The following is a 22,851-nucleotide window of genomic DNA, read 5'->3' as shown; positions in this document are numbered from 1 at the left end:
AAATTGTAGATATACTTTGAGGTAGTGATGAGGATCGTGGTGGTGAGGTTGTCTAGTGAAGTATGGGACGAGAGCTTCAGCAGGGCAGGTGGCACTGGGTGATAACAGTGTGGGAGACTCGCGTCCTTCAGAGTTCTCTCCTGAAACATACAGGTTCAGTTCCAGTGAGTGACTTGACGTTGGTGAAAGGCTTTTGATACTTGGAATTAGAGCTATCCAAATAACCCGCACATAGGAGTAATAAACTTATGACGACATTTCGGTCCGATTTGGACAATTAACTAGTCACACACTAACACACGAAGGTAAGGGAGTCAGTATATATTCGCGAGGAGGGAGGCAGAAAGATAAAAATATTGTGGAGATAGTACTGGAAGAGGTAGTGGGAGTAGCAGTAGTAGTTATAGTGGGTAGAGGGAATAGTAGTAGTGGCACAAGTCAAAGAGTGTAGTGAAGCGAGGTAGTAGTAGTAGTAGTAATAGTAATAGTCTAAGAACAAGAAAAAAGAACACTGCAGGAGAGCTAATGACCCACGAGGATGAGACCAAAATAACACATAGGACAGAACACACCTAGACAGAAGAAAGGAAAGCAAACATATAGGAAAGGAGAAGAGATAAGGCGAGGAGATAAAGTTTGGAGCATTTGACAGTGTAATGAGAAAGGAAGGCATCTACAGACACAAAGCCAGGACTAGGATTCACATGAGGAAAGTTGTGTATAAGGGATTCTTTCCTCATATGAATCTTAGTTGTGGCTTTGTTTCTACAGATTAGATACCTGCCTTTCTCTTTACATTATCAAATGCTCCAAACTTCAGGACACTCATGACTTGACCTGATCTTTATATCCTCGCCTTACCTCTTCCCCTTTCCTATATTTTCTTTGCTTTCCTTTCTTCTATCTAGGTGTGTTCTGTCCTATGTGTGTTTTCCCTTGTTTTTAGTCTCATCCTCGTGGGCCATTAGCTTTCCTGCAGTTTTCTTTTTTATTGTTCTTAGACTACCTCTACTACTACTACTGCTGCTACCACCTCGCTTTACTAAACTCTCTGACTGTTGTTCCTCTCCTACTTCTCCTACCCACTACAACTACAACTGCTACTCACACTACTATCTCCATTTCCTTCTTTTCATCTTTCTACCTCTTTCTCCAGTCCCTGCTCTCCTTGCGTATATATCCTGACTCCCTTACCTTCGTGTGTTAGTGTGTGACTAGTTAATGGTCCAAGTCAGACTGAAATGTCATCATAAGCTTCTTTCTATGTGTGGTTATTTGTGTATTGTTCCAGTCATAGTATTGTGACTATTTTTAAAAACTACCTCTTCCACATTTCTCTGAACCTGATTCTCTCTCATTCCCCAGGTTCAATATGATCAATATGGGTTAAAAGTGCTTTTCTACGAACATAAGCCAACCTCTGCTTAACGAACGTTTGCAGAACATAATTTCAAGAAACGACTAGAAAAAAATTAATACCACTCTGCACTCCCATAATGACCTCTTGCCAGGTTGTGTTGGTCAGGTGGAACAAAGTCGTGAGGTGAATGAGGACGTGGTGGTGTGGTGGCGGCTCCATGGAGTGGGAGTGACAACTCCACTTCCTGACTCTCTCCCCATACCTCCCGGTAATTCTCAGCACCTCCCTCACCTCCATCATCACCGTCTTTGCCTCTTCCCATCTCTAACGCCCTGTAGGTAAAGTTACTTTAATTTCACGAATGAGAATTTACATAATAATAATAATAATAATAATAATAATAATAATAATAATAATAATAATAATAATAATAGAAGAGAAGTTTTTATTGCATTTATGGATTTAGAAAAGGCATATGATAGAGAGGATAGGGGAGCAATGTGGCAGATGTTGCAAGTATATGGAATAGGTGGTAAGTTACTAAATGCTGTAAAGAGTTTTTATGAGGATAGTGAGGCTCAGGTTAGGGTGTGTAGAAGAGAGGGAGAATAATTCCCGGTAAAAGTAGGTCTTAGACAGGGATGTGTAATGTCACCATGGTTGTTTAATATATTTATAGATGGGGTTGTAAAAGAAGTAAATGCTAGGGTGTTCGGGAGAGGGATGGGATTAAATTATGGGGAATCAAATACAAAATGGGAAATGACACAGTTACATTTTGCTGATGATACTGTGCTTATGGGAGATTCTAAAAAAAAATTGCAAAGGTTAGTGGACGAGTTTGGGAGTGTGTGTAAAGGTAGAAAGTGAACATAGAAAAGAGTAAGGTGACGAGGATATCAAATGATTTAGATAAAGAAAAATTGGATATCAAATTGGGGAGGAGGAGTATGGAAGAAGTGAATGTTTTCAGATATTTGGGAGTTGACGTGTCAGCGGATGGATTTATGAAGGACGAGGTTAATCATAGAATTGATGAAGAAAAAAAGGTGAGTAGTGCATTGAGGTATATGTGGAGGCAAAAAACGATATCTATGGAGGCAAAGAAGGGAATGTATGAAAGTATAGTAGTACCAACACTCTTATATGGGTGTGAAGCTTGGGTTGTGAATGCAGCAGCGAGGAGGCGGTTGGAGGCAGTGGAGATGTCCTGTCTAAGGGCAATGTGTGGTGTAAATATTATGCAGAAAATTTGGAGTGTGGAAATTAGGAGAAGGTGTGGAGTTAATAAAAGTATTAGTCAGAGGGCTGAAGAGGGGTTGTTGAGGTGGTTTGGTAATTTAGAGAGAATGGATCAAAGTAGAATGACATGGAGAGCATATAAATCTATAGGGGAAGGATGGCGGGGTAGGGGCCGTCCTCGAAAAGGTTGGAGGGAGGGGGTAAAGGAGGTGTTGTGGGAGAGGGGCTTGGACTTCCAGCAGGCGTGCATGAGCCTGTTAGATAGGAGTGAATGGAGACGAATGGTATTTGGGACCTGACGATCTGTTGGAGTGTGAGCAGGGTAATATTTAGTGAAGGGATTCAGGGAAACAAGTTATTTTATATAGCCGGACTCGAGTCCTGGAAATGGGAAGTACAATGTCTGCACTTTAAAGGAGGGGTTCGGGATATTAGCAGTTTGGAGGGATATGTTGTGTATCTTTATACGTATATGCTTCTAAACTGTTGTGTTCTGAGCACCTCTGCAAAAACAGTGATAATGTGTGAGTGAGGTGAAAGCGTTGAATGATGATGAAAGTATTTTCTTTTTTGGGGATTTTCTTTTTTTTGGGGGTCATCCTGCCTCGGTGGGAGACGGCCGACTTGTTGAATAATAATAATAATAACAATAATAATAATAATAATAATAATAATAATAATAATAATAACTTATTTCTACAAGTACATGCTACAACTTATACAGACCATAGCTGACATCAGTGACATACTATATAGAAAGTTCCTGGTTATGTAGAACATTTCCCGCAACTGAGATTATTTTTGTTCCCAGGATGCGACTCACACCAGTCGACTAACACTTTATTTGAATTATACATCATAGAGGGTCAATAATCCAGGAAAAGAACCATCATGTAGTTTCTGTGATATTTTGAATCTGTAGACGTCCACAAACTGGAAGATTATTTGTTACTGTTCACAAAAAAAAATGAATTAATTAAGAAATAGTCCAAACTAATCCGGAAATTGTAAATTACTTCACTGTAAAAAATTAAGATACATGAAATCTTACACAAATGTTGTGTAATGCAATCCTTTATTAACTAAGTTTTTCCCACACAGTTGGCTCTGTCAAATGTGACTTGATAAAGCCCACTGTGTTGGGCGAAACGTCGTTAAAAAAGTATCGCATTTTGCTACATTTGTGTCTTTTTTCCATCGTGTCAGTATTTTATACCATTTAGCTCCACCCTTACTAGGCATCGGCTGCCTGAATGTGACGAGACTGTAGCCTAGTCAGTGAACAATGTTTTATGACATCGGCTGCCTGAATGTGACGAGACTGTAGCCTAGTCAGTGAACAATGTTTTATGACATCGGCTGCCTGAATGTGACGAGACTGTAGCCTAGTCAGTGAACAATGTTTTATGACATCGGCTGCTTGAATGTGACGAGACTGTAGCCTAGTCAGTGAACAATGTTTTATGACATCGGCTGCTTGAATGTGACGAGACTGTAGCCTACTCAGTGAACAATGTTTTATGACATCGGCTGCTTGAATGTGACGAGACTGTAGCCTAGTCAGTGAACAATGTTTTATGACATCGGCTGCCTGAATGTGACGAGACTGTAGCCTAGTCAGTGAACAATGTTTTATGACATCGGCTGCCTGAATGTGACGAGACTGTAGCCTAGTCAGTGAACAATGTTTTATGACATCGGCTGCTTGAATGTGACGAGACTGTAGCCTAGTCAGTGAACAATGTTTTATGACATCGGCTGCTTGAATGTGACGAGACTGTAGCCTAGTCAGTGAACAATGTTTTATGACATCGGCTGCTTGAATGTGACGAGACTGTAGCCTAGTCAGTGAACAATGTTTTATGACATCGGCTGCCTGAATGTGACGAGACTGTAGCCTAGTCAGTGAACAATGTTTTATGACATCGGCTGCTTGAATGTGACGAGACTGTAGCCTAGTCAGTGAACAATGTTTTATGACATCGGCTGCTTGAATGTGACGAGACTGTAGCCTAGTCAGTGAACAATGTTTTATGACATCGGCTGCTTGAATGTGACGAGACTGTAGCCTAGTCAGTGAACAATGTTTTATGACATCGGCTGCCTGAATGTGACGAGACTGTAGCCTAGTCAGTGAACAATGTTTTATGACATCGGCTGCTTGAATGTGACGAGACTGTAGCCTAGTCAGTGAACAATGTTTTATGACATCGGCTGCTTGAATGTGACGAGACTGTAGCCTAGTCAGTGAACAATGTTTTATGACATCGGCTGCTTGAATGTGACGAGACTGTAGCCTAGTCAGTGAACAATGTTTTATCAGTAATAATTTTGCATTTTGATTCTTTTTGAGTGAATCCACATGTTGCATTGAATACACGAGTAGCAGTGTGATGAAACTAATATCTGAAATGACTGTACTCGAAATATCCTAAGAGATATACCGTATTTTCCGGGTATAAGGTGAAAGGGAAAGCCTGGTAAATGTTTTGCACTCTGGTATGATTGTTGATCTTTCTTGTTTATGTCATGAACACGTAAGATGACGGATAAATCTTACTGTCTCATGAACACGTACGATGACAGGTAAATCTTACTGTCTCATGAACACGTACGATGACAGGTAAATCTTACTGTCTCATGAACACGTACGATGACAGGTAAATCTTTCTGTCTCATGAACACGTACGATGACAGGTAAATCTTACTGTCTCATGAACACGTACGATGACAGGTAAATCTTACTGTCTCATGAACACGTACGATGACAGGTAAATCTTACTGTCTCATGAACACGTACGATGACAGGTAAATCTTACTGTCTCATGAACACGTAAGATGACGGATAAATCTTACTGTCTCATGAACACGTACGATGACAGGTAAATCTTACTGTCTCATGAACACGTACGATGACAGGTAAATCTTACTGTCTCATGAACACGTACGATGACAGGTAAATCTTACTGTCTCATGAACACGTACGATGACAGGTAAATCTTACTGTCTCATGAACACGTACGATGACAGGTAAATCTTACTGTCTCATGAACACGTAAGATGACGGATAAATCTTACTGTCTCATGAACACGTACGATGACAGGTAAATCTTACTGTCTCATGAACACGTACGATGACAGGTAAATCTTTCTGTCTCATGAACACGTACGATGACAGGTAAATCTTACTGTCTCATGAACACGTACGATGACAGGTAAATCTTACTGTCTCATGAACACGTAAGATGACGGATAAATCTTACTGTCTCATGAACACGTACGATGACAGGTAAATCTTACTGTCTCATGAACACGTACGATGACAGGTAAATCTTTCTGTCTCATGAACACGTACGATGACAGGTAAATCTTACTGTCTCATGAACACGTACGATGACAGGTAAATCTTACTGTCTCATGAACACGTAAGATGACGGATAAATCTTACTGTCTCATGAACACGTACGATGACAGGTAAATCTTACTGTCTCATGAACACGTACGATGACAGGTAAATCTTACTGTCTCATGAACACGTACGATAACAGGTAAATCTTACTGTCTCATGAACACGTACGATGACAGGTAAATCTTACTGTCTCATGAACACGTACGATGACAGGTAAATCTTACTGTCTCATGAACACGTACGATGACAGGTAAATCTTACTGTCTCATGAACACGTACGATGACAGGTAAATCTTACTGTCTCATGAACACGTACGATGACAGGTAAATCTTACTGTCTCATGAACACGTACGATGACAGGTAAATCTTACTGTCTCATGAACACGTACGATGACAGGTAAATCTTTCTGTCTCATGAACACGTACGATGACAGGTAAATCTTACTGTCTCATGAACACGTACGATGACAGGTAAATCTTACTGTCTCATGAACACGTACGATGACAGGTAAATCTTTCTGTCTCATGAACACGTACGATGACAGGTAAATCTTTCTGTCTCATGAACACGTACGATGACAGGTAAATCTTTCTGTCTCATGAACACGTACGATGACAGGTAAATCTTTCTGTCTCATGAACACGTACGATGACAGGTAAATCTTTCTGTCTCATGAACACGTACGATGACAGGTAAATCTTACTGTCTCATGAACACGTACGATGACAGGTAAATCTTTCTGTCTCATGAACACGTACGATGACAGGTAAATCTTACTGTCTCATGAACACGTACGATGACAGGTAAATCTTTCTGTCTCATGAACACGTACGATGACAGGTAAATCTTACTGTCTCATGAACACGTACGATGACAGGTAAATCTTTCTGTCTCATGAACACGTACGATGACAGGTAAATCTTACTGTCTCATGAACACGTACGATGACAGGTAAATCTTTCTGTCTCATGAACACGTACGATGACAGGTAAATCTTTCTGTCTCATGAACACGTACGATGACAGGTAAATCTTACTGTCTCATGAACACGTACGATGACAGGTAAATCTTTCTGTCTCATGAACACGTACGATGACAGGTAAATCTTACTGTCTCATGAACACGTACGATGACAGGTAAATCTTACTGTCTCATGAACACGTACGATGACAGGTAAATCTTACTGTCTCATGAACACGTACGATGACAGGTAAATCTTACTGTCTCATGAACACGTACGATGACAGGTAAATCTTACTGTCTCATGAACACGTACGATGACAGGTAAATCTTACTGTCTCATGAACACGTACGATGACAGGTAAATCTTACTGTCTCATGAACACGTACGATGACAGGTAAATCTGTCTCATGAACACGTACGATGACAGGTAAATCTTTCTGTCTCATGAACACGTACGATGACAGGTAAATCTTACTGTCTCATGAACACGTACGATGACAGGTAAATCTTACTGTCTCATGAACACGTACGATGACAGGTAAATCTTTCTGTCTCATGAACACGTACGATGACAGGTAAATCTTTCTGTCTCATGAACACGTACGATGACAGGTAAATCTTTCTGTCTCATGAACACGTACGATGACAGGTAAATCTTTCTGTCTCATGAACACGTACGATGACAGGTAAATCTTACTGTCTCATGAACACGTACGATGACAGGTAAATCTTTCTGTCTCATGAACACGTACGATGACAGGTAAATCTTTCTGTCTCATGAACACGTACGATGACAGGTAAATCTTTCTGTCTCATGAACACGTACGATGACAGGTAAATCTTACTGTCTCATGAACACGTACGATGACAGGTAAATCTTACTGTCTCATGAACACGTACGATGACAGGTAAATCTTTCTGTCTCATGAACACGTACGATGACAGGTAAATCTTACTGTCTCATGAACACGTACGATGACAGGTAAATCTTTCTGTCTCATGAACACGTACGATGACAGGTAAATCTTACTGTCTCATGAACACGTACGATGACAGGTAAATCTTACTGTCTCATGAACACGTACGATGACAGGTAAATCTTTCTGTCTCATGAACACGTACGATGACAGGTAAATCTTTCTGTCTCATGAACACGTACGATGACAGGTAAATCTTACTGTCTCATGAACACGTACGATGACAGGTAAATCTTTCTGTCTCATGAACACGTACGATGACAGGTAAATCTTACTGTCTCATGAACACGTACGATGACAGGTAAATCTTTCTGTCTCATGAACACGTACGATGACAGGTAAATCTTACTGTCTCATGAACACGTACGATGACAGGTAAATCTTTCTGTCTCATGAACACGTACGATGACAGGTAAATCTTACTGTCTCATGAACACGTACGATGACAGGTAAATCTTTCTGTCTCATGAACACATACGATGACAGGTAAATCTTTCTGTCTCATGAACACGTACGATGACAGGTAAATCTTACTGTCTCATGAACACGTACGATGACAGGTAAATCTTACTGTCTCATGAACACGTACGATGACAGGTAAATCTTTCTGTCTCATGAACACGTACGATGACAGGTAAATCTTACTGTCTCATGAACACGTACGATGACAGGTAAATCTTTCTGTCTCATGAACACGTACGATGACAGGTAAATCTTACTGTCTCATGAACACGTACGATGACAGGGAAATCTTACTGTCTCATGAACACGTACGATGACAGGTAAATCTTTCTGTCTCATGAACACGTACGATGACAGATAAATCTTTCTGTCTCATGAACACGTACGATGACAGGTAAATCTTACTGTCTCATGAACACGTACGATGACAGGTAAATCTTTCTGTCTCATGAACACGTACGATGACAGGTAAATCTTACTGTCTCATGAACACGTACGATGACAGGTAAATCTTACTGTCTCATGAACACGTACGATGACAGGTAAATCTTACTGTCTCATGAACACGTACGATGACAGGTAAATCTTACTGTCTCATGAACACGTACGATGACAGGTAAATCTTACTGTCTCATGAACACGTACGATGACAGGTAAATCTTACTGTCTCATGAACACGTACGATGACAGGTAAATCTTACTGTCTCATGAACACGTGGCACTGGACAAGCACCTAAAGTCGGTTCCTGACCAGCCGGGCTGTGGCTCGTACGTTGGTTTGCGTGCAGCCAGCAGCAACAGCCTGGTTGATCAGGCTCTGATCCACCAGGAGGCCTGGTCACAGACCGGGCCGCGGGGGCGTTGACCCCCGGAACTCTCTCCAGGTAAACTCCAGTCTTGGAAATCATCCTGCGCCTTATATGCTCAAGGTAAGGCTCGAGTAGACTTTGTTATATTTTATCAGTAGCTTACTAACGTTACGTTACAGCTACTTCCAAACATCGTGCCAGCAAGCAGCCGACACTCGTGCGCCTTATATGCCGGAAAACACGGTAATGAGGATCAGAAAGGTTTGACAAATACGCACTGTAACTTCTGTAATCCTGCCTAGCGGTACTGCTCACACCTTGACCTTAGTTTAGTTAATTGTGTCACCTAGATGGATAGTTTACTGTGCAACCGGAGCTCATCCTGTGAGTGGTAGCGCTAAAGAGCAGAATTGCAGAGGTTATAATGGGTGTTTGTCAAACCCCGTTGAGCAAAGTTACATTACTAGGAAGAAATGTTAGTCATTTCATATTTTACAATTACTTTTATAGTTGTACATAGTACAGTAAGGATTCACATGTTTCCTTACACCTGTTGTCCCTATTTACTTAATAGTAAGTAGGTACCTGGATGTTAGCCGACTGGTGTGGGTCGCATCCTGAGGACAAAATTGACCTAATTTGCGGGAAATGCTGTGCATAACAAAGGGGTTTCTATATAGTAGTATGTTACTGGTATCAACTAAGCATATAAACATTGTACATGTACTTGTAGAAATAAAGATTATTATTAATATACATTGAACTGCATGCAAAAAGACTACCACTGAGAATCAGCTGAATAAGCTACTCTGGCGGCTCGAAGCAAATCAGTAAGAGGCGATTAAAATGCCGGGCCACCCTGACTCAGTGGAAAACGACCGATGTGTTTCAATACTACTACTACTACTACTACTACTACTACTACTACTAATAATAATAATAATAATAATAATAATAATAATAATAATAATAATAACAACTGGAGGAGGAGGCTACGAGGCGGTACTCACTTAGATTTGGAAGTGTGCATAGTACTGTGTCCGGCATCAGAATCAGATGGGTAGTCCCATTGTCCTGACGCCCCATGCTGCTGCTGCTGCTGTTGGTGCTGCTGATGCTGCTGCTTTTGTTGTTGTTGCTGCTGCTGCAGGTGCTGCTGCTGTGGCAACCGATGCTGCATCTGTAGTTATCATTAAGAAGATTGATCAATCATGAATACTTTGGCTCTTTGTGCATTCTTGTGTAATCATTATACCCAAGGGGGAGCACTAAACCCACGGGGATCATATAACACCTGAGAAATGGAAAACAATCAGAATGAATCCAAAGAAAGGATAGCTGCAGTTCCTTACCCCTTATTTTTACCATTATTATAATATTAATACCGCGTATCAATTAAACTAGATATTTTTCCTTTGCTCGCAAACGTGTTATAAGTTTTAATTAATCAAATAAAAACAGTAATGATGTTACAGTTATTATGAATGTTCTACCAGAACCATTATACTGAACTGGAAAGTAAGACTGTAAACAGACAGTACAGGTTCAAGGCAGTGTGGTAAACACACCCCGAAGATTATTCCACAGTGTGCTTCTTCACTGTTGCTAACAGTACGCTATTTGGTGTCCCGTAGCTCGAGCGCTAGCGTACTCAGCTCACGCACTGAGGTCCGGGGGTCGATCCCCGGTACGGGGATCCTATTCACCTAGCAGTACAATAGCTACCTGGGTGTTAGCCGATTGGTGTGTGTCGTATCCGGGGGACATAACTGACCTAATTTTCCCGAAATGCTCTGCATAACAAGGGGCTTTCTATAAAGTAGTATGTCACAGGTGTCAGCTATGGTCTGTATACCTTGTACATGTACTTATAGAAATAAATATTATTATTATTATTATTATCCAGCAGTATACCGTAGAAGTACTTTGGTATGGTCAACAAGCAGCTACTGCATCACAGCGCTCTCTGAGTCACCAGTTCCTGCCCTACATTTGTAATCATTCCTCAAGAAATCCTAACAACACTGCCCTGTAATAATGTTGGTAGAATTACCGACAATATGTTAGGTAAAAGGACACATGTGGAACTACTGCCACAATAAAATGTCGCATTAGTTGCACTTATGTCCTTTACATAACACTGCCTACCTGGAGGGTATTCCGAGGATCAACGCCCCCGCGCCCCGGTCCACGACCAGGCCTCCCGGTGGATCACGGCCTGACCAACGAGGCTGTTATTGATGACCGCACGTAGTCCAACGTACGAACCACAGCCCAGCTGATCAGGCATCAACTTTAAATATCTGTCCAGCTCCCTCTTGAAGGTAGCCAGGGGCCTATTGTTAATTCCCCTTATGCCTAGTGGGAGGCTGTTGAACCGTCTTGGGCCCCGGACACTTATGGTGTTTTCTCTTAGTGTACCAATGGCGCCCCTACTTTTCATTGGGGGTATTTGCATCGCCTTCCCAGTCTTTTATTTTAGCTGAGTGTGATTTCTGTGGGCAGATTCGGAACCATCCCTTCTAGGATTTTCCAAGTGGAGATTATATCTCTCTCGCCTGCGTTCCAGAGAATACAAGTCAAGTGCTTCCAAGCTTTCCCAGTAGTTGAGATGTTTGACAGAACTTATACGTGCAGTAAAGGTTCTCTGTACACTCTCTAGATCTGCAATTTCACCTTCTTTGAACGGAGATGTTAATGTACAGCAGTATTCCAGCCTAGAGAAAACAACTGATTTGAAAAGGATCATCATTGGCTTGGCTTTGAACGTTCTCATTATCTATCCTATCATTTTCTTTGGAGTTTTAGGACTCAATTGCCACGGATTCAAACTCTGCCGGTTCCGTGTTTGTTTTTTACCTACAGCTGTACCTGGGTAACGAAGCCGTCCGAATTGGGCCGCGGGTTGTTGTTGTGGGTTCGCTGGTCAGTGCTATGGCCCCGTCCAGGATCCCAAGGGATCACAGGCGCCGACCTGAGGAAGGAATCGCGAACCTGATGTGAAGGATTTCTAAATATATATGACTAATATTTGTAAATGTGTAACTAAATAACAGAATCTGATAAACACCCATTGTGACCTCTGTAATCCTGATTTTTTGTGATGAACAAGACATGTGCAATACCTGGCTGCCATCATTTTGAAGACGTATCGCCAACCAGTGGCTTTTCCAATTCGATACGGATATTGAATGGAAGATAGTGGAAGATGAGGTAATCAGTCTCGCAGCTTTGAAGAAGAAATTCAGTACCTTAGTTCTGATGACTCGGAAGCATCAAGACTAAAGGTACTAAAGACTTTCAAGGCTGAGAGACTGATGATCTCATCTTTCACCATCATCCGTCGAAATGACAAAATATCAACACGGGGGAAAAAAGACACAAACGTCTCTTTTTTCATCTCAGTATTGAATTGAAAAAGCCATTGGTACGTCTTCATAACGCAGATACCCAGGTGTTGCACTTTTGTCTAATTCATCAGATTCTCGGTATTGTATACTGTTACTGTTTTGACATTGACACCACTCACAGGATGATCACGGAGCGCACAATAAGGTAGCCGGTCAGGCAGCACAACAAACCAAACTGGCACATACAACATGGAGCAACACGAAGGACCTGCAGTAGGCCAACTTTATTCATGAAGGTTTGCTAGGACGGGTCCTGGCCTGGGTCTTTAACATGTGGTGACCCGGCAGACTCTCGAAAGAAATGTCAGTTTGTACTAGTACCGTTTACAGCTCTTTGGCTGGGACAGCTCTATGATAAAGGCACGGTCGCCTGCTGCAGTGTTTTTCCTTTATGTTGAAGAATTGAGACACTTATGCAACACATGGGAATCTTTATTGAAGAAACGTTTCGCCACACAGTGGCTTCATCAGTCCAATACAAAGTAGAAATGGGTAAGGAGAGTAGAAGTTTGAGGTAATCAGTCCCTCAACCTGGAATCGATGTGTTCAGTCCATCAGTCCATGGACTGAACACATCGATTCCAGGTTGAGGGACTGATTACCTCAAACTCCTCATCTTCTGCCTCTTTCTGCATTGGACTGAAGAAGCTATTGTGTGGCGAAACATTTCCAGGATAAAGATACCCATATGCTGTACATGTATCTCATTTATCAACTCAGTTTTGTAAACCTATTCACATCTTGTCAGCTGCAGGAACACAGCTTACACTGTAGAGTAGCACTGAAAGTGGGTTGGCTGAATGTACTGTTATTGGGTTAGTATTGTAAAGGACCTGCCAAGCATGGGCCAACAGGCCTACTGCAGTGTTCCTCCTTTCTTATATTATGTTTTCTTTTTCGGGCCACCCTGCCTTGGTGGGAAACGGCCGATGTGTTAATAAAAAAAATTGTCTAATCCATAGACATGACCTGCTTCCACTAGTGGCTTTGTTCGCTGGTGACTCCGCCTACCACTGCTGCACCTCATCTGTCATCAGTATATAAGCTTCATCTCCGGGAATATGCTGCACCACCACGTTCACGTTAGACGTCAGACGTTAGGTGTTCAACATACCTCCAGAGAATCTCCTGAGTCGTTCTGGCACTCGGGCTGCGGCCTGACTGCCAGGGATGACTCAACTGGAGTTGAAGGAATCACAGCGCCGTTGTCATACGGTTGCCCCCACTTGATCTGCAGAAGACTCACCGCGCCCTTGTCACAGGGCTGCCTCAGTCATAGGGCTGTAAATGATACATCACATATACCAACCTCGACATTCCTCCGGGAGCCACTACCGGGTCACCACATGGGGAAGACCCGGACCAGGACCCGTCCTGGCAAACCTACCTGAACATAATGAATATGTTACACCTTTGTCAAGATTGATGGACTGAACATATCTACTCCAGGCTGAGGGACTGATTACCTCAAACTCATCTTGTACCTCTTTCTGCACTGAACTGAAGAAGCCACTCTGGCGAACATTTCCAGAATAAAGATACCGAAATGTTGCAAAACTGTCTCATTTAATAGGCTTGAGGTAGGTTTAGTGATGGACGTACCTGGCAGGAGGGATGTCACTGCGTCTTCCAGACTCCTCAGTCTCACCTGTGGACATTATTACGTATTAAATATCACCTTCTCACTGTTGTACATTTACAAGATGACTTCAAGAACTATTCAATAACTATTATTCCACGTTTTCTTGTAATATAATACTGATTGTCGTTAAAACCTGACTAAGTAATCAGAATGCATATTGTCGGAGAAAATTTTACATATTTAGTTCGCTCCTTGACCATTATTGAATCGCAGATCTTTCCAATCTGTCTTCTGGATTTCTCTCCTCTTTCTCGCTCAGTTGTGAGACAATAATAATCATGGATGGGCGAAACGTCATCTGAAGTTTCGTCTCCGATGTGCTGATTAAACTGGTCAACACTCATTTTTTTGGTCAATGATATTCCACTGGTTTTAGGGGTAAGTTTGTGGTGTTGATTCCCAATATATCATCGGTTTTGCTTGATTGGCTCTAGTTTTTGATAAATTTTGTATCACACAGAAAAACATATTTATGTGAAAAATATATTTATCAGGCGGAGGTAACTTACAAATCGTATTGAAATTATTTTTTAGATCATGCTAAAGTCAAATCACGTAACAGATACTAGACTTCATTCTATATTGTAACAGATTAACATAGTAAAATAATCCAGATACCACTAATTAATGCATTTGAAAACGTTGTACGATTTTCTTCTATGTTGGTCATCAACACTGTCTCGTTGGAGACTCCAGAAATAGTCTGCCGTCATGTGTGTATCCCGTCTACCTTGATACCTTTCCTCCATTACCTTTACCCTCTGTGTCCATGTATTGTTTGTCACGACTTGACAAAGCTCCTGGAGAGCGAAACGTTGCCACAATAAAATGTCACATTAGTTCCACCTGTGTGCTTTTACCGAACACACCTTTATATCTTGCTGGAGCCTCTGCCCTTGTTCCTCACCGACCTCACTAAGATTATGTGGAAATCTGTGTAGGTGGCTGTGGAGAAAGTATCTTTATGCTTATATTAGTACCTAAATTCTTGAAGCTTGTCAGCATGTTTTGAGCCAGTTCTTCATAATTGTCTGCTTTGTGATTACACCAGAAGTTGTTAGGTAAGACACACATGCAACAGTTAGACAACTTTATTCTGTTGCATATGTGTCTTACCTAACAACCTGTCGGAATTGTATACCATTTTGATGTTCACACCAGAAGTTCTTGACAACTGACACACAGCTTCATAAGTTTTGAAGTGTGAGGACCATCAAAGATTCCAGCTTTCTGTTTTTTCCATACTTAGTGCAAGGAACGATCTACAAATGTATTTGAAGAAATTACCATCTTTATCCAAGGTCTTAACGAATTGCTTCATTACCCTAACTTAACATGGAGTGGTAGCAGCATGTTATCCCTGCCAACTAATGACTCGTTAATGATGTTTGCTGAACCTACACTCATGTTTTCTCTTGAAGGTCATGTCACTTTTGTCCAATGATCTGCCTTCGCCTTACTGTCCCACAAACTGTTGAAACAAGGGTACTTTGTATATCCACTCTGTTGCCCAAGCAAGGAGTTTACCATCTTCAGATCAACACAGACATCTTGTGCTCATGATAGCAAAGCTTCTGCAAAACCATTCTGATATTTTCGCATTCTTCATTAAGTTTTAAGTGAGCAACTGCAAGAGATGCATAATGGTTACCATTGTGCACTAAAACACATCTCAAGCTTTTAATGGAGCTGTCTATAAACAGCCGCTAATCTCCTGGTAATATTCAAGTCTTATTCGAAGACGAAGTCCAGGGATGTTACTGCAGTATACAAGTCTTCATCTTGGCTGAAGTAAAGAAGGAGTTCAATTTCTATTGTCCGATAAGCTGTTATTTTAACTTCTTGTTGTAGACAATTCTTCTTTTAGTCTGGATGCTAAAAGTTCAGATGCTTGCTTTGACAGACTGTCACATATAAGATCACCGAGTTCTCGGGAAAACTGATAGGGCGATGAAATGCTTACTTGCTTCATATTCACTTCCACTGTTACATCCTGAACCCTGACTTTCTTCAACATCTGACAACGGAAGGTCAGGTAGTGCTGAAAACACGGGTAAAGTAACGTCTTCACTGTGGCACAGGTCTCCTTGCTGACTCCAAATCAGGATATTCCCATTTGATTTTCTTGTACTGACTGAAACCATTCGCATTCACCATACAGTTCCCTGTTGAATGTAGGTATGCAATATCTCACAAATTAGAGCCAATTTGAAAAACCTACTGCCATTTTCCAATTCAGCAACCCCCAAAATACTCTAAATACCTTCAAATACCTTTGTCAACTATTTTTTTGTTGACCAGTGTTATCTGTTAAGTTCTTCAGGCAGGCAACTGTGACTCATTCTCCAACAGAATGATTAGATTATTGGTTATAAAGCAACAAGTGTGAGCAGAATTTGTTGTGGGTTACCCGGGTGTAGTGTGTACCGCCAAGCTAGCAGATCCTCGCCAGATGGAGCGTGAGGCGGGGCTCGAACGGGGTCATCAACATCCAGCTCCTCCTCCAGCCACTCAGGGTCCTCCTGTAGGACATTTACAACGCAATTCAGAGTGATGGGACTAGAACAGGCGGTTTAGTGATCCGAAACAATCAATGCCTATAACTGGAGGCTTCAACATCACTGTTCAAATGAGCCTCTGCACTGCCACATTCCCATCTATCATTCAGCAGACGTAAGAACCCCACTGGAAATAAGTCACTTTGTCTGACTTTTCTGGGTTATCCTTGGTAATTTACACATATGTTACTATGAAATAAGTTCACAGTAAACAAGTGATATCACAGTATGCAAAACAACCACTGTGAAAAAAACAGTGAACTTCCAAGCGCTTTCGTGATTTCTCACATTCTTTGATAATGTGAGAAACCACGAAAGCGCTTGGAAGCTCACTAATTTTTCACAGTGGTTGTTCTGCACATATGTTACTATTTATGACAATTTACCAACATCCGTAAGAGTCGTACGATTCATATATTGTCAGTTAATAACTGATTTAAAATATTTTTTTTATTACTTAAACTGTTTATGGCATTTAAATAAAATGTGAATTTTTTCCTAGCCAAAATTATGACCCTTTTTTTTAACTGACTTTCTCCTAGCCAAAATTGTGACTTTGTGATTTTTTCCCCTGTGACTTATTTTCCGGACAGGGTGTTGCAAGTGTGTGTGACTCGTCACGTACCTCCACATCAAGCACTGGGTCTGGTGAGGGAGGCGGGGAGAGTGGTGGATCACGACGAATCTGCTCCACTATATACTCTAGTTGACGTCGCTGCTCAGTGCTGCCGCCCTGAACACAAGAACATATGAAAAATATAAGAATGGAGGAACACTGCAGCAATCCTACTGGTCCGTACAGGGCAGGTCCTTTTCAAAACCACCCATGTATTTGCATTGGGATTCAGGGACCCCACTAGAAATAAGTCACTAACTTTGTTGGGTTATCTTAGGTAATCTACACATATGCTGCTATGTATGATAATTTATGTAACTGTATGCAGAACAACCACTGTGAATAGAATATTGAACTTCCAAGAGTTTTCGTGATTTCTCACATTCCTTGATAATGTAAGAAACCACGAAAGCGCTTAGAAGTTCACTATTTTTTTCACAGTGATTAGTATTCATATTGTGATATCACCTGTTTACTGTGCATTATTGCATTATGTAACTGTATTTATGTATACTTATACATTAAAAAAGTTACTAGCCTATTCCCCAAAGCTACCCAAGAATCTGCTTCTGTAGCCACGACACCAATCAAACCCAGCTCCTCCCATTCATATATTTGTTCAGTATCTTTTTAAAGATAGTTACACCAAAGACAGTACATAATATTACCTTCATTTTTTTAAAGGGATGGACCGGTAAGCCAGCGGAAGGCCTCTGTAGGATGAACGAAAGCTGTGGTAGCAGGCTTTCGTAGGAATAAGACCCTTGTCAGGAGATATTTGACCTAATTCCTGACGAGTCTTACCTAACATGAGTGGGTGTGACTTGGACTTGCCTAGCATGGGCCAGTAGGCCTGCTGCAGTGCTCCTTTCTTATATTCTTAATGAGCGATTGGTAAACATTGCAATGTACTGGTGCATCAAAATTAAACAAATACTTACTGGCTGGTTAGTTGGGTTTAAAGTTAATCAACTACATAAGGGTCATTAAAACAACATAAGGGTCATTAAAACAACATAAGGATCATTAAAACAACATAAGGGTCATTAAAACTGCATAAAAGTCATTAAAATCACATAAGGGTAACCTGTTTATCACCAATCAAAATTACGTTAATCCCTAAACTAGGGATTATAGTAAACACACGGTGAATATGTAATGAGAGACATACACCTTTCAGTGTATATGTCCTAGCTGAACCTTGTCACCGGGAGGAAATAAAAAAAAACAGGAAAAAGCAAGAAAAAAAACAGGAGAGTTTGTAAAATTCTTCTACAGTAATTGAAGGACCTGGTGAAGAGCTCAGTGTTGTGACTTTACTGGGTTAAACCTGCAGAATGTACTATAATAATACCTGTGCCAGTCGCTCGAGTGTTGAGTCCAGACCCATGGTGAAGGCCTCCTGGCGTAGGCTGGAGTGTGACAGTAGGCTGTACAGGGCACCCGTCACATATGGCACCACCTTTGTCACAAGGAATCCAAGATATAATAATAATAATAAAAATAATAATAATAATAATAATAATTAATATGATGATGACAATGAATAAGAATAAATAGTAGCAGTAGCAGTATTATTATTATTATTATTATTATTAGTAGTAGTAGTAGTAGTGGTAGTAGTAATAGTGGTAGTAGTAGTAGTAGTAGTAGTAGTAGTAGTAGTAGTGGTAGTAGTAGTAATAGTGGTAGTAGTAGTAGTAGTAGTAGTAGTAGTAGTAGTAGTAGTAGTACTAGCAGCAGAAGTATTAGTATTAGCATTAATATTATTATTAGTAGTAGAAGTAGTAAAGTAGTACAATTAGTGGTAGTAGTAGTAGTAGTAGTAGTAGTAAAGTAGTACAATTAGTGGTAGTAGTAGTAGTAAAGTAGTACAATTAGTGGTAGTAGTAGTAGTAAAGTAGTACAATTAGTGGTAGTAGTAGTAGTACTAGCAGCAGAAGTATTATTATTATTATTATTATTATTAGTAGTAGTAGTAGTAGTAGTAGTAGTAATAGTATTATTATTATTATTAGTAGTAGTAGTAGTAAAGTAGTACAATTAGTGGTAGTAGTAGTAGTACTAGCAGCAGAAGTATTATTATTATTATTATTATTAGTAGTAGTAGTAGTAGTAGTAGTAGTAGTAATAGTATTATTATTATTATTAGTAGTAGTAGTAGTAAAGTAGTACAATTAGTGGTAGTAGTAGTAAAGTAGTACAATTAGTGGTAGTAGTAAAGTAGTACAATTAGTGGTAGTAGTAGTAAAGTAGTACAATTAGTGGTAGTAGTAGTAAAGTAGTACAATTAGTGGTAGTAGTAAAGTAGTACAATTAGTGGTAGTAGTAGTAAAGTAGTACAATTAGTGGTAGTAGTAAAGTAGTACAATTAGTGGTAGTAGTAGTAAAGTAGTACAATTAGTGGTAGTAGTAGTAAAGTAGTACAATTAGTGGTAGTAGTAGAACATATATACACTGCAATAGAGAAAAAAGAAGTCCCACTGGGGATCTTCATTGACTTACGTAAAGCTTTTGATACAGTTGACCATGACTTGCTCCACGTAAAATTGTCACACTATGGTATTAGAGTGCACTCCCTCAACTACCTCAAGTCTTACCTCAGCAACAGAAGCCAATATGTGTACGCAAATGGGGCAAGCTCTTCCGCACAACCAATTACAGTTGGTGTCCCACAGGGAAGTGTCCTTGGCCCTCTTCTCTTTCTCCTATACATAAATGACCTACCAAATGCTTCGCAATTACTCAAACCCACACTTTTTGCAGATGACACCACATACGTCTTCTCTCACCCGAGCCCAGTCACGCTAGCCAATACTGTAAACACCGAATTACAGAAAATATCTACCTGGATGAGGACTAACAAACTTACACTAAACATTGACAAAACCTACTTCATTCAGTTTGGTAGCAGAGCTACAGATGTACCTCTTAACATAACGATAAACGGATCACCTATCACAAAGCTAACAGAGGGAAAATTCTTAGGAATCCACCTCGATAAAAGACTCAAATTTCATACACATATACAACAAATTTCTAAGAAAATTTCCAAGACTGTAGGCATACTATCGAAGATACGGTACTATGTTCCACAGTCAGCCCTCCTGGCCCTATATCACTCTCTTATTTACCCCTATCTCACCTATGGAATTTGTGCATGGGGCTCAACAACAACTAACCATCTCAGACCACTAATTACCCAACAAAAGGCTGCAGTTAGAATGATAAATTCTCACTACAGGCAGCACACTCCACCAATATTCAATACACTCAACCTACTCACCATACAAAACATCCATACTTATTATTGCACTTATTACATACATAGAACACTTAACTCTGATATTAACCCTCCCCTCAAACATCTCCTTGCCAACCTCAACAGAACACATGACCATAATACAAGGCACAGATCACTCTTTGATGTTCCTCGTGTCCATCTCACGCTATGCAAAAACTCAATGCACATAAAAGGCCCTAAAATCTGGAATTCATTACCTGTAAATATAAAAGAAACACTACCTGTTTATAAATTCAAGTCTCTTCTCAAGGTTCACTTACTCACTCAAAACCAAATAAATACTGAATAACTGAACCATATAAATTGTATATCCTAAATGTTACTCACAATTATATCACACAAATGTTAAACCTAACTTTATTTTTTTTTAAATACACTACCTAACAGAATACTCCATTCTATGCATGCAAGCATAGGACCTGTCTTTGTAATACTCATTTGTATTTTATAGTTATCTGTTTACAATAATGTTTTATCACCGATTTCATCATTGCTTAGTTAATCTTAAGTTAATTTTAAGCCAGCCCGTAATGCTATGCATATAAGTGGCTTTGGCATGCTGCTCTTATCTGTATTTTTTGTACCTCTGTTTGTATGCTAAAATTTCTAAATAAAATAAAAATAAAATAAAATAAAAAAAATAGTAGTAAAGTAGTACAATTAGTGGTAGTAGTAGTAGTAGTAAAGTAGTACAATTAGTGGTAGTAGTAGTAGTAGTAAAGTAGTACAATTAGTGGTAGTAGTAGTAGTAGTAGTAAAGTAGTACAATTAGTAGTAGTAGTAGTAAAGTAGTACAATTAGTGGTAGTAGTAGTAGTAGTAAAGTAGTACAATTAGTAGTAGTAGTAGTAAAGTAGTACAATTAGTGGTAGTAGTAGTAAAGTAGTACAATTAGTGGTAGTAGTAGTAGTAGTAGTAAAGTAGTACAATTAGTGGTAGTAGTAGTAAAGTAGTACAATTAGTGGTAGTAGTAGTAAAGTAGTACAATTAGTGGTAGTAGTAGTAAAGTAGTACAATTAGTGGTAGTAGTAGTAAAGTAGTACAATTAGTGGTAGTAGTAAAGTAGTACAATTAGTGGTAGTAGTAGTAAAGTAGTACAATTAGTGGTAGTAGTAGTAAAGTAGTACAATTAGTGGTAGTAGTAGTAGTAGTAAAGTAGTACAATTAGTGGTAGTAGTAGTAGTAGTAAAGTAGTACAATTAGTGGTAGTAGTAGTAAAGTAGTACAATTAGTGGTAGTAGTAGTAGTAGAAAACCAAGTGAATGAGTTACGTGAGTTTGGACGGAGGTGAGAAGTTGGATGAGCGCCGGGAGAAGTTTGGCTGCTAGTGGGTGGCAGCGAGCACGACCAGCGGAGCGCAGTGTTAGGTTCATGAAGAGTGCTGATGCATACTCCTGAGTGTAGGGTGTGAGGGTGCGCACCTCTGCCAGGGTATTCACTAGCCATTCCACAGCACCACCCTCGATCAGCGCCCCCTGCACCACACCCCTGTACCATAACAAGAGGTGCCAACTGTCAGTATGCCTTCGTAATAACATTATAAATTCGTTCAGGGATCAACGCCCCCGCGGCCCGGTCCGTGACTAGGCCTCGCGGTGGATCAGAGCCTGATCAACCAAATATTTCACAAAAAAAGCTAAAATTCGTGCAGGTGATTCGTGATATCGGAATTCCGTGATTGGATTTAAATCCTGTTTGGTGTATAAGAATCCATGTGGATCATTCAGCTAAAAAAAAAATCGTGATTGTTCAGTCCACCGTTCACATAATTAAGATTATTTCAGCATAATACAATGTTGTACAGAGGTGAATAATATTTTCTTGTGCATACAGAAAACCCTTTAATATGCAAGGATATCGGCCAACCTTAACACTAACTTAACACTAATATAACAATATCACTGAAAATGAGTTGGGCAAATATTTTTGTAAGTGGGTTTGGGTTTGAGAAGGACCTGCCTAGTATGGGCCAGTAGACCTGCTGCAGTGTTCCTCCATTCTTATTTCCTTCTATACCGTCTCTAAGTGGTTGTAACAATAAATTTAGGAATTACAAAGCGCACAAAAGAACTGAACATTATCAATCCCTGTTATTAT

At 40.2% G+C, this 22,851-nt stretch overlaps 1 protein-coding gene across 4 annotated transcripts in view; it reads right to left on the bottom strand.

Moving 5' to 3' along the window:
- Positions 1–22,851, bottom strand: part of LOC128703291 (lisH domain-containing protein ARMC9-like) — a 157,346-nt gene that overhangs the window by 21,184 nt on the left and 113,311 nt on the right. For all 4 annotated transcript variants that reach the window (XM_070103329.1, XM_070103331.1, XM_070103330.1 and 1 more), the window contains exons 12-20: positions 22,026–22,242; positions 18,806–18,913; positions 17,461–17,568; positions 16,688–16,799; positions 14,238–14,283; positions 12,097–12,199; positions 10,236–10,405; positions 1,502–1,692; positions 16–140 (exon numbers count right to left, since the gene is read on the bottom strand). In XM_070103329.1, coding sequence (XP_069959430.1) covers positions 16–140; positions 1,502–1,692; positions 10,236–10,405; positions 12,097–12,199; positions 14,238–14,283; positions 16,688–16,799; positions 17,461–17,568; positions 18,806–18,913; positions 22,026–22,242 — 1,180 coding nt within the window. The remainder of the gene's footprint in view (positions 1–15; positions 141–1,501; positions 1,693–10,235; positions 10,406–12,096; positions 12,200–14,237; positions 14,284–16,687; positions 16,800–17,460; positions 17,569–18,805; positions 18,914–22,025; positions 22,243–22,851) is intronic.

Source organism: Cherax quadricarinatus, chromosome 85, assembly GCF_038502225.1.
Source record: "Cherax quadricarinatus isolate ZL_2023a chromosome 85, ASM3850222v1, whole genome shotgun sequence".
NCBI classification, from domain to species: Eukaryota; Metazoa; Arthropoda; class Malacostraca; order Decapoda; family Parastacidae; genus Cherax; species Cherax quadricarinatus.
Note: the sequence above shows the minus strand (reverse complement) of the source record. Positions and strands in the feature narration are given on the sequence as shown.